Source organism: Balaenoptera acutorostrata, chromosome X (genome assembly GCF_949987535.1).
Source record: "Balaenoptera acutorostrata chromosome X, mBalAcu1.1, whole genome shotgun sequence".
In the NCBI taxonomy this organism is placed as follows: domain Eukaryota; kingdom Metazoa; phylum Chordata; class Mammalia; order Artiodactyla; family Balaenopteridae; genus Balaenoptera; species Balaenoptera acutorostrata.
Genome location: NC_080085.1, coordinates 14,818,559 through 14,831,112, shown reverse-complemented (window position 1 = coordinate 14,831,112; position 12,554 = coordinate 14,818,559). Strand labels below are relative to the sequence as shown.

At 52.7% G+C, this 12,554-nt stretch overlaps 1 protein-coding gene across 8 annotated transcripts in view; it reads left to right on the top strand.

The window, feature by feature from the left end:
* Nucleotides 1-11,720, top strand: part of RAI2 (retinoic acid induced 2) — a 411,537-nt gene extending 399,817 nt beyond the window's left edge. For 7 of the 8 annotated variants that reach the window (XM_028164344.2, XM_057538165.1, XM_057538162.1 and 4 more), the window contains one exon: nt 9,748-11,720. In XM_028164344.2, the coding sequence (XP_028020145.2) occupies nt 9,772-11,352 (1,581 nt within the window). In that variant the 5' untranslated portion in view covers nt 9,748-9,771 and the 3' untranslated portion in view covers nt 11,353-11,720. The remainder of the gene's footprint in view (nt 1-9,747) is intronic. The other variant, XM_057538166.1, reaches the window with a different exon arrangement.
* The last annotated feature ends 834 nt before the right edge of the window (nt 11,721-12,554 follow it).

The following is a 12,554-nucleotide window of genomic DNA, read 5'->3' as shown; positions in this document are numbered from 1 at the left end:
GTCCTGCTAATGACACAGGATTATAAACAGTCCTTTTCCCAGAACAAAAATTTAACCTTTGTATCTCAATCTAATTAGAAGTATTTTCTCTTCCAGGAGCAGGTTTTTTTTTCCTCTTTGTTCCTTATTTAAGAGGTTTCTTTATTGCCAGAAAAATCTCCAAACACCATAGCTTTTTAAGATGATAGACCCTGGCGAGAGATCTTGAACATGACCTGTGCTCCTGCACGAGATGGCCACTCCGGCACCAGCACCTGAGGGTGTTCGGGTGCTGTGTGTCCAGCTTAAGGCTCTGGGACCTTGGCCGAGTGCAGGGGTGGACACTCCTGGGCTCTCACAGCCCACATCCGGGTGAGTGTCCCCTGCCACCACCAGCAGTTCTTTATGATTTTCTCTGGTGATTCTGATCTGTGTCTCTCCCCTTCCCCTGGGTTCACCAAGACTTGAGGAGGGTGCTTCTTTCCTCTTAGTTTCAGAGGCAGCCCTCTCTGGACAGTAAGCATTTCTCCCCTACCTTAGAGGGGTCCTCGCACTGACAGCTCTTCCCATTGCTGTCTAGGGACTGGCATTCTTTTAGAGACTTAACTCCTTTACCTCTGCAAGAACTGTGCACCTTGAGGGAGCCCTGTTAGAAGCAGATCGCCCTGGGAGAGTATCAGTTGGCTAATCCTTGGGGAATTGAGCTGAGAGAGAAGACAGTGAGCCTGCGGAGAGAGCAGCCTCGGGGCGGAGGACTAGGAGATGCGCGCCTGGCACGCGGTAAGGGTACTCAGATAGCCTTTGTAAGAATACATACATGAGTGGACGTGAACCTAGTTCTCTATTCCGGCGCCGCACCCAGGCCTGCAGCCCAAGGGCCGCCATAGGTCCTCTGTGGGCAGGCTGGAGGTACTTGGGAGTGTAAAATGAGATCGGAAATGCAAAGACATCTGACAGTCTCCTCCTGGGCCAGAAAGGAACCAGGGCAACCGCGTGGCACCCTCCACAGCCAGACCCCCAGATCCCTCCTGTGCCCTGGTGGAATCCTACCACGTCGTAGGGACGTTTGGCACATCGTGGGTTCCCGACAGCGCTGTGATGTCTTCACCCCACAGACACTGCCCTGCTCTGGAAGTCGAGTCCCAAGAGAGATAAAGCATGCTCTGACTGAAGCCGAAGAGGTCTTCTTACCTTCTCCCCTCCTTTTGGCCTTCTCTTCTCCCCTGGCCTGGTTTAAAGATGAACCAGAACTCCCAAAGGAGCCTGCCTCCTTTCTCTAACCTTTCCCTCTTCACCATTCCTGGTGCCTCCCTCCGAGCTGCTCCCCTCACCCACGCTGTGGGCTTTGGAGTTGGGAGGATAGGGAATGGAGTCTTCTCGGGGGTCATGGGAGTGGCCCAGAAAGACCCGCCCCCATTCTGCCCTCCCCCCACCCCTTTGTGCCCTTTCCCTCTTCCGTCCAAGTCTCTTGAATTCCCACACCTCCCCATCCCTCAGGACCCGCAGCAATTCCTAGAAGGCCGGGTTTGACTCCTTCCCGGCAGGCGCCACTCACTCGTGGGAGGCCTGAGTTAACTTTCCACCCCACCATGAGAGGGGGGCAGTACCGCAGGTTACAGAAGAGGAAACTGAGTCCCAGGGACACAAAATGACTTTACCCCAGTCACAAAGAGCTCGTGTGTGTGTGTGTGTGTGTGTGTGTGTGTGTGTGTGTGTGTGTCTTGAATCTCATCTTTTACTTCTATTTCAATTTCTTGTCTATTAGGTATCATGGACTTGAGGGTTTATTTCATCTTTTTTATCAAGCTCCTCACCCATCAAACTCTATTTGTCAGTTTGATGGTTGAATCAGACCATCCCACATACTTTGGTGTTGGACTCTGGTTAAGGGATACAGACGTAGCAGGGGACCCCTTTGACTCAAGTGAAATTTGAACCCAAGGCAATGGCTGAGGGACTGCGCTTTTGGAGGAGCGCGGGTCTGAGAGTCTTGCACGCTACAACCTCTGAGCCTCACTCAATCTCTGAACCTTAGCTTCCTGCTCTGCAGAATGTGAGGGGTGGCCTAGGCCAGTGACCCCAGGACTCGTTCAGGCAGGGGGGACCCTTGGAAGTCTCGCTGGGCCTTGGAAGCTCTGTCTCTCCTGCTGAGTTCCAACTTTTTCATGCTTGCACTCCTATCAGAAAAAAAAGAAAGAATTGAACACCCCCTCAACACATACACATTGTTAAGTTATATATGTCTGCCTGTATTTATTTATTACATATGCCATAAAATAGAAAAATGGGAATAAAAAGGATGAGATGGTCAAATGGACATAAATAAGTTTTATGATGACTTTACCCTGCTCGCCGGGAAGGCCTGGGAGTGCCCTGGTGTCAGTGGCCGGTTTACGATGCTCAGGCTCTCTGCTTCCTCTGCCTGATTGTCTCACAGCTCCCATTTTTCACCAATATCACATCACATCAGAGCTAAGATTTGCACTCAGTCCTCTCTGGCAGAACTCCCCACGGCCGCTGCCCACCTTCCCGAGGGTGAGACTCAGTCACGAGCTGCATGGCCACCACTGTTTTAATAAATGAAGTAACATGTTGGGGAACTCGTTCCCAAAGCTAACCTGGGCGGTCATGGTCCTTTTGGAGGGCCGTGTAGACCTCTGCGTGTAAAAGGCAATCAGCTGTAAGCCAGGTGACTATTTTGTGTATTCTCTGTATTGTAGCCAATTTGGGAATACATTCATGTGATAATTATGTTCACAGCTTCAGTAGAAACGCCCTGTGCTGATGTTTGAAGCTCAGAAAATTTAATCACTGGGGCAAGTAATTGACGATTATTACACCCTGTGGGGAGAGCAAAACCATCTTTTACCCAGTTGGAATTACTTCTTAGACATTTAGTGCATATCAGGTCCTGAATGGTGAAACCATATCCACGTTGTATTAAAGGATGAAAGTTATGCTTTGCTCATTTCACTCATAGTAAGTGGCTGGTGATTTTTATACAGAATTAGGTTGATCATTGAGGGTGTAGTTTTTTTTTTTTAGAATTTTTTTTAATTAATTAATTTATTTATTTATTTTTGGCTGTGTTGGGTCTTCGTTTTCTTTTTTTTTAAAGTATTTGTTTATTTATTTATTTATGGCTGTGTTGGGTCTTCGTTTCTGTGCGAGGGCTTCCTCTAGTTGCGGCGAGCGGGGGCCACTCTTCATCGCGGTGCACAGGCCTCTCACTATCGCGGCCTCTCTTGTTGCGGAGCACAGGCTCCAGACGCGCAGGCTCAGCAGCTGTGGCTCACGGGACTAGTTGCTCCGCGGCATGTGGGATCTTCCCAGACCAGGGCTCGAACCCGTGTCTCCTGCATTGGCAGGCATATTCTCAACCACTGCGCCACCAGGGAAGTCCGAGGGTGTAGTTTTAAGTGCTGGATCGAAAGCAAGAAATAGATTTAGAATAGGGTGCAGTTGGGAGGGGGAGGATGCTTACAGAGGTCTCTGGGAAGTCAGCCTTGCAAGAAGGAGTGACACCTCACTTTTTCCCGGGGGCGGGGGCACATGGGAAGACTCTGTGACGGCCAGGGTGGAAGTTGAGGGAATTCCGGACTTGATGGCCTTAATCTTTTCTGTGAAGTAAGAAGCAAGATCAACCACTAAGAAGAAGGTTGGCTGACCAGGTGCCTTGTTCTCTGGCCTTTGGATTAAGGCCATTCTGACTGCACAGTAGAGTCACCTAGGGAATTTTTCAAAACCCCAGTGCCCCGGCTGTACCCCGGACCAATTAAGTCAGAGTCTTGGTAGTGGGACCCAGGCATCAGGATTTTTTAAAGCTCCCGGGTGATTCTAATGTGTAGCCAAGTTGAGAACCAGAGGTAAGCCAGCACTTGTCAGATGTGAACGTGCACACAGATCATCCCGGGAGCTTGTCGAGATGCAGGTGCTGACCCAGGTGGTCTGGGGTGGGGCTCGAGACTCTGCATTTTTAGCAGGCTCTCAGGTAATGCTGCTGCCGCTCCAAGGACATGGACGATCCAATTCTGACCTGAAAAAATGATGGCTGCCTACAGGCTCCATAAAAACCAAAGCTGTTGATATTTTACAGTTGGAAAACACATAGTATCAGGATATATTTTTAGAAAATGGATGTCTTTTTTTCAAAATAAATTTATTTATTTTTATTTATTTATTTTTGGCTGCTGCGCGTGGGCTTTCTCCAGTTGCGGCGAGCGGGGTCTGCTCTTTGTTGCAGTGCGCGGGCTTCTCATTGCAGTGGCTTCTCTTGTTGCAGAGCTCCGGCTCTAGGCACGTGGGCTTCAGTAATTATGGCTCACGGGCTCAGGAGTTGTGGCTCGTGGGCTCTAGAGCGCAGGCTCAGTAGTTGTGGAGCACGGAGTCTAGGCACGAGGGCTCAGTAATTATGGCTCACGGGCTCAGTAGTTATGGCTCACAGGCTCAGTAGTTGTGGTGCACGGGCTTAGTTGCCCCGCGGCATGTGGAGTCTTCCCGGACCAGGGCTCGAACGCGTGTCTCCTGCGTTGGCAGACGGATTCTTAACCAGCGTGCCACCAGGGAAGTACTGAAAATGAATGTCTTAGAGGAAGAAATTTATCTTGATAAAATATCTAGGTGAGGCTGACTTCAGGGGAAGAGGAGGGCAGGTCACGTCTGCAGGCTGTTCGGGCTGAAGGGGGTGTCCCCAGGATCGGAACCAGGGGACTCCAGAATGGCCCGCCCTAGAGCATCCAGGTCCTGGAGGTGGAATCTGCCCAGATCACTAAGACTGCTTCCCCTGAGGCTGAGCTCACTTCCCTGTGACCTCACTCCAGTGGTCCCAGGGTCCTCACAGGGCTCCCAAGCAGCCAGTGGCCCCTGGCTTGTGTCACCACGAGGTGACCCTGCCCACCAGACCTAGGAACCGAGTCCTCAAGCATTTCCTCAGGGGCGCTTGGCGCTGCAGACCAGGGGCCTTGTGGTCGTCTTGATAGTTGTTTCTGTGGTGAAAATGCTCTCAATTCACAGTACAAAATCAAGCCCCTCTCTAAAAGGTGATATAGGGCTCCTGGCATGCCCCCAGGGCTTTTGTCCAAGTTCCCAGCTCAGAAATCAAGCTGTGCATGAGGCGGTCTCGGGGGCCCTGTCCTGGGTTAGAGCGGGGTTCGCAGTCCCATTCTGAACTTCCTTCAGTTGGAGTTGGTGTGGGCTCCTCAGGGGGTCCCCATGGGATCATTTAGGGTGTAGCTGAGGGTATTAGGGTGAGTGTGTGTGTGTGTGTGTGTGTGTGTGTGTGTGTGTGTGTGTGTAGAGAGAGGGAGAGAGAGATTAGGTGTTAAATGCCCACAACAGGGAAATAGATGGACTCTACGACCTAGAGAATAGTCTAAATTATCTGAGTGGTCAACTGTTTTCACTTTTGACATTAAGCTATAAATGAATCCTCGTCAAAACAATGTCAATCTGTATGGAAGCCTGTAAGGTAAATTGAGTCCTTTGTGCAACGCTCTGGAGGCAGGAGGCCTGAGAGGCAGGCCCGGCTTGCAGGGCACCCAGTGGGGTACAGATATGGGGCGGGTCACTGACCGACTGCCTGGGAGTTGGGCCCCAGGTTGGCTTCTTCACGAATGTAACTCCTTATCAGAAAAACGGCACACGTGCCGCTTTGCTTTGGTCTTCTTTGTCTGTGTGTGTCAGAGAAACACGGGACCCGAGGATGAATCCATTCACAGGTCACCCCGTCAAACTCTCCCCTGTCCACAAAGTGCTTTCGCATCTACTGTCTCGTCATTGGAGTCCCCCCTGGCTGGTGAAGGTGGGTGCCTGCCACGTTCCCCTCCGTGGCACCCGTGGGCCTGACCCTCTGCTCTCTCCACAACAAGAGCATGGTGACCTCTGTGATAACTGGCCTCCGGCGGGTTTTATTCAGCCTTCCTGGGTCATGGTTTCATCTGTAAAAAAGATCGGGAAGAGGACAGAGATGTCAGCTTTAATGTCCCTGCCAGTCTTGATATGCCATCATTCTATAAGTGTGACAAGACGCTGGTTATGAGAACGCCAGGTTGCGAAAGGCCTAGATACTCATTCATGCCCTCCTTTCTGAAAGGATTCACCAGCTACGGATATAAAGATGAGCAAGTGAGAAAGTTGTTTCTCATACTGGCAATGCCAGTATGAGGGGGAGGGTCAGGACTAGACAAGGTAAGTTGGGGTCCTGGGGGAGCTCAGTGAGGTTGGGGGAGATCTCAGAGGATGAGACTCCGGAGTCTGACAGGTGAGCAGGAAGGAGTTGGCTGGGTGAAGGTCAAGGCCCGAGAGGGCTCCAAGCTGAGGGGCAGATCCTAGGGACAATGTGCCTCTGGTATCCTTAGATCTTCGTGATAGTTAGACAAGGGGTTCAGGTGGCAATTTTGTGACCCCACAGGTCTCCGAGCTGCTCTGTGCCCTGAGGCTTCTCCCCAGAGTCTCCATCTGGGGGGCACGTAGGCAACTGGCCACGGGCCAAGAGAGCGAGGGTCTCCAGCAACCGCAGATCCAGATCGCCCACTTCCCCTCCCTTTACGCCCCGCCCCATACCCCCAGGGGTAACAGGTGCAGGCCGAATGGATGGCCGATCTCATTTAAATCCATTTGCAAACAATATTTTGAAAAACCCAAACAAAAGGCTCCCTGCCACCTCTGAAGAAATGCCCGCCCGCCCCCCCCCCTTGAGCATTACATAGTGGCTTCTGGGACACGACCTCTCCAGTCAGCATCTGGCTTCTGGCTTGTCCTCAGGGACACGGACTTGCCCTGTGAGCCCTCATCTCACGAGCTGGTTGTCATCCTCAGGGCATCCCTGGGGCTTCCAGCACCGGCTCCTACAACAGTGACACCCACTCCGGTCCCCCAGCTGCCGACGCAGAGTCGGGGTGCCCGCCGTCAGGGTGAAGGAGGGGAGGAGGAGAAGGGCGAAAGAGGGGAAGAGCCCCCGGGAGGCGGGAGGGTGCTTGATGAAGGCACTGTAGTCCTGGGCCCCGCGTGGTACCTGATGGCGAGCGGGTGCTCAGTCCCCGGTGGGGACCGGCGGGCGGCGTCTCAGCAGGCCCCTAGGTGAGGGACTGGGGCTGCTTCCCGGGCCTGCTTGGCTCGGTCATCAGGCAGGTCCAAAGCTGTCATGTGGGAGGAGGCAGGGGTGATAGTTCGGCCCTTGGCCCCTGAGATGCCGCGCACCGCCACCTGCATCCTGGCCTGTCCCGCATCCCATCTGGCCCCGGCCCTGTTCCCAGAGGCTTGAGGCCCCGGCAGGGGGTCTGATGGCAAGAGTTTAAAGCCACTGAGCGCCCCCTGTGGGAGGAGCAGGGCCCTGTGGGAGGCACCCTCATCTGGCAGGATGGCCTCCGCATACTCTGAGCAGGAAGGTTCTGGAGGATTCGCAGTCCTAGAACCGGGGCCAGGCAGGGAGAGGAGTGAGGCTGCGGGAGGAGACGCGAGCCGCCGCCGGAGCTGAAGGTGTGTGCCAGGAGCAGGTGGGGCAGGCGCTGAGACGCCTGCCGTCCCGCCCTCGGCGACGTGACTGCGGGTTGAGGGAGGCGGAGAGGGAGGGAGGCCGCCACGTTTGGAAGGCGGACACGTGTAGCCTGTTATGAGAAAGCAGCCTCACAGCTGGGCAATCCCAAACCCGCGGGAAACACAGAACATGACTTCTTCTGGTGACCTGCCTCACAGGCCCTCAGAAGCCACTCAGATGGGCGGCCGTGGGTGCCTTCTCTGACCGCTGCCGTCCCTGTCCTCAGCAGCCCCGCCCAAGCTTCCCTTCAGCCTTTTGCCACCCCGCCCTGAGTTCTGGCCACTGTGAGGGGCAGGGCGACCCTTCTGGAGGAGGCCCTGGGCGCTCAGGGCCTTCGAAGGGCTGTCTGTGAGTGGCTGGCAGAGCTCTGTCCTGCCGAGGCTCATGCCCTCCTGGCTTCACTCTGGGGCCTTCTCATGCTCCCCAGTCTCTGTCCGATCAACGCGTGCACCCCCGGTAGGCGCTAATCCCCATGAAAGCGGGAGCATCTCCAGCCCCCAGCAGAGCGTTGGGCAGGCAGTAGGCATTCAGCAAATTGATTGGTTGGATGGATGAATGAATGCATGGAAGAATGAATGAATGGTGTATTGGAGGCATGGCATTTTCTGGGCTGAATCAGGGAGCGCTCCTCTCAGGAGAAACCAGGCCCTTCAGCTGGGGCAAGCCCCCTCAGCCTCGCTGGGGACAGGCTTCCTCCCTACTCTGCCCCAAGGGCATCATTGGCCACCATGCTGGGCCACTTCGTGATCATTTCTGGAGCGCACCCTGCCCCTAGGGAGCTGGGCTCTGGTGCCCTCCCTCAGAGGCTCCGCAGTGTGCCCTGCCGAGGGCATCCCTCACCATTCCTCCTCCATAGCGTTGTTTGCACAGCATCCTTCCCCTTGTCCGCCCCTCCTCCTGCTTCAGAGAAACTCCTTGTTCTGTGCATTTGACACGTTGTGATTGTCCGGAAATGTCACAGAGTTGTTCATTTCTTAAAGCTGCCTTCCTGTAGTGAGGCCTCATTTGTTCACTTCTAATCCCATGGTGTGCTGGGCCGCCTCTCTTGTTTTGGAGGTTGTGTTGGTAATTTCGGGGTGAGGAGAGAAGGGCAAGTTGACCACAGGACGAAAGTCTAGACAGCTCAGACAGGTGAGGTCAAGAATCGGAGTTGCCCAAGGCCTGCCCAGCAAGACTGAGGATTATTGAATTATTATTGAGCCCAACCAGACTCCAGGGCTGCACAGATCCCCGAGTTAGACATGGTGCCTGCCTTCTCCATGGTAACAAGGCTAAATATGGACGCGTTTCCATGGAGAGCCATATCGCAGCTGCAGCCCTGCTTCCTCCAGGAAGCACCGGCACTGGGCTTCTTTGGCTTCTCAGGAGGTGGCCAGTGGTGCCGCGGACATCAAGAAAGTATATCTCACCTTTGAGGATGTTTGTTTCCAACAGGGGTTCCATTTCCCCAGCCCTAGATTCATCAACATCTGTTCCTCTTGACAGCTAGAAGTTAGGAGAGACAGGTCACGGGTCAGACAGACGGCATGGGGAAAGTGATGCTGGACCCAATGAGCATTCGTGCAAGTTATCCTGTCTTCACCTTGCTCCTCGGAGTGGCTTTTCCTATTACAGGAGGAAAGGGGGTGTCACTGGTTGGAGGGAGACAACTGTAATGAGCCTTGTATAAATACACTGCTGTTCCTCTCATCAAGCCTCTTTTGGAAGAATTATTGCTGCTACAAAGAGTTTTTTAAATGCTTTCCATAACTGGGATGGCCCCCTTCCAACTTCATACAATATTCTAAAGTGACAGGGTTCTATTTTTTTTCTTAAAGGAAAGTAAGTCTTTGCTGCATATTTGAATTTGAACAAGTCCAATCCCCGCATATCTTAACTGTCCGATAGAACAATGTGGAATGAAACTTTGTGTTTGTTGCAGGCTAAACATATAAGCTGAGTGAGTATTCGGCTTCACAATACTCTGTTTAACCTCACTTGGCTATTTAGTCATTACGTCATCTGTGTTTATAGTCTAATCGTCTGTTAAATTGGGGCTGTCCACGCACAGCTGATCGTATGGGTGTGTTCGTATATATTAGGAAATATCTGTAACATGTATGTATATACAGAGAGATGGGTGTGCTCTCCGGTTAACTAAGATGTGGAAACTTTTAAAAGATGTAGAGAGAGCTCTCAAGGCAATTATAAATAGTCTCGGAAGGAAGATTCATATGGTGTGTTCTGTGTTGCAGGCCGAGTGGCATCAGAGCTGAGTGATGGACGATCTGCAGTCCCAGAACCTCTCCATGGACATGACCGACTCCTCCCCTGCCTTGACCAATAACAGACTGGAGAATGGCATGGCCCAGCTGATTACCACTGAGGCCTGGAACATCAACTCCACCGACCTGGTAAAGAAGGCCCTGGTGACCGTGCCGGCCCCGTCCATTCTGAACCCCCCGGCTGAGTCCCAGAGCGGCATGGCTCTGAAGGTAGCGGCCACCGTGCTGCAGCCCCTGTGCCTCGGGGAGAGTCCGGTGGTGATGCCCATTCACATGCAGGTGGAGGGCAGCTCCGCGCCGGAGCTCAACCCTAACGGCAACGCCACTTACGTCATGACCACACAGGGCCCCGTGCAGCTGCCGGTGGTGCTGGAGCAGCACGTCTTCCAGCACCTCAACTCCCCTCTGGTCCTGCCACAGGAGGCCCCGTGCTCCTCCAGCGCCATCCACAACAACCTCTTCCAGGGAGCCGAGGACCCCGAGGCCCAGCCCCAGCTCCTGGACCTGAGGATCCCCAGCCAGCCGCAGGAGCCCACGTTGCCCTTCGAAGCCGTGCTCCAGAATTTGTTTCCTTCGCAGGGCGCTCTCGGCCCTCCACCCTGCCAGCCTCCTCCGGGATACGCCCCTGTGCCCCCCCAGCCCTTTAACCCCCCCTTGTCCCCCCTGGTCCCGCCAGCCACCCTCTTGGTTCCCTACCCTGTGATCGTCCCCTTGCCTGTGCCGGTCCCCATCCCCATCCCCATCCCGGTGCCTCAGAGTCCTGAATCCAAGTTCAGCCCCAGCTGCCGAAAGCCACCATCTTCCTTCGGCCTACACCCCTTCAAAGGCACCCAGACCCCTCTCCAGAAGGAGGAACTGAAGCCCTTCGACCTCCTCCCGCCGAGGGAGTACTTCCAGCTCGGCCGCCACACCGTCATCAAGATGGGGAGTGAGAACGAGGCCCTGGATCTCTCCATGAAGTCGGTGCCCTGGCTCAAGGCTGGCGAAGTCAGTCCCCCGATGTGCCAGGAAGATGCAGCCCTAGACCTGTCACTGGCAGCCCACCGGAAATCTGAGCCTCCCCCTGAGACACTGTATGACAGCAGCGGGTCAGTGGACAGCCCAGGTCGCACTGTGATGGAGAAACTTCCCAGTGGCTCGGAAGTGCCCTTTGCCCCCGCCACGCCCCACGAGGCCTCAGCCGTGATGGATAGTCACATGGGCAGCAGCGACGCCGCCGAGCCGCCCAGCCAGCCCAGCGGTGAGGTCAAGGCTGAAAATAACATTGAGATTGTGAGCGAGTCCCAGGCGGCCAAGGTGATCGTCTCCGTGGAAGACACTGTGCCTACCATCTTCTGTGGCAAGATCAAAGGCCTCTCGGGGGTGTCCACCAAAAACTTCTCCTTCAAAAGAGAAGACTCCATGCTTCAGGGCTATGACATCAACAGCCCAGGAGAAGAGTCCATGGGAAACACGGAGCCCCTTAGGAAACCCGTCAAAAACCGGAGCATAAAGTTAAAGAAAGTGAACTCCCAGGAAATACACATGCTCCCAATCAAAAAACAACGGCTGGCCACCTTTTTTCCAAGAAAGTAAATAATGGCTTTTTAAAATTTTTATGATTATAATATGGGGAAAGGTGCATTGGTTTTATAAAAAGGCATTTAAAACAAATTATCTTTGTTAATTATTTTGGGGAGTAGCTGGGAAGCGGGAAGGCAAATTGGCTCTAGAGGCCCTGTAAGCAAGTTTCATTTTCTTTTTTAATTTTTGACTTTTCACAAATGAGTAAATAAGAGCAACCTATTTTTCAAGCAGATTGCACATTTTTTGCAGCTTTAATGGAATATTGGGTGAATCAGAGGGGTAAAAAAGCTATTTTCATTGCCACAAAGTGCTTTGATGATGTAATACCTAATAAAGGGTAGGATGAATATTTCACAATAAATGTTTGTTTGCACTAACTGGTTGCAGTATTCTATCATTTATAAAATCTGCATTCCTGAGCTGGCATGGTTTGGCCAAAACCGTCGCTTGTGAAGCACTGCAAGTTATCCATGTTTAGAGACCGAAGCTCTTCAGGCATATTGGGCAAAGAAGAATCATATTGGCCTATGTCCTCAGAAAAGGAGGATTAGGGGCAGGACAGGAATAAAGATGCAGACATAGAGAATGGACTTGAGGACACGGGGAGGGGGAAGGGTAAGCTGGGATGAAGTGAGAGAGTGGCATGCACATATATACACGACCAAATGTAAAATAGATAGCTAGTGGGAAGCAGCTGCATAGCACAGGGAGATCAGCTCGGTGCTTTGTGACCATCTAGAGGGGTGGGATGGGGAGGGTGGGAGGGAGACGCAAGAGGGAGGGGATATGGGGATATATGTGTATGTATAGCTGATTCACTTTGTTATACAGCAGCAACTAACACACCATTGTAAAGCAATTATACTCCAATAAAGATGTTTTAAAAAAAGAAAGAAAAGGAGGATTAGGAATATGTATGACCTTGAGCAAGTCATTTCCCCTTCTGGCCCCTTTCTTCATTTGTAAAAATGTGGCAAAGGGAGGGGGTGGGGAGGTGAGTTTCAAGTACCCAATCCCCCCTCTAATTCACAGAGACCCTGGATGTGCAGAATTCTGTCTGAAACCTTCCATAGACTAAAACAGACAAATGTCTCTAAAGGGAATTTTACCTGCTTCTTTTCCTCCCTCCTCCCAGAATTTAGCTGAAAGGACTTTCTCTTCAAGGGTAGTAGGAGCACTGTTCTGAATGACTAATAGTCTTGCAAGTCAAA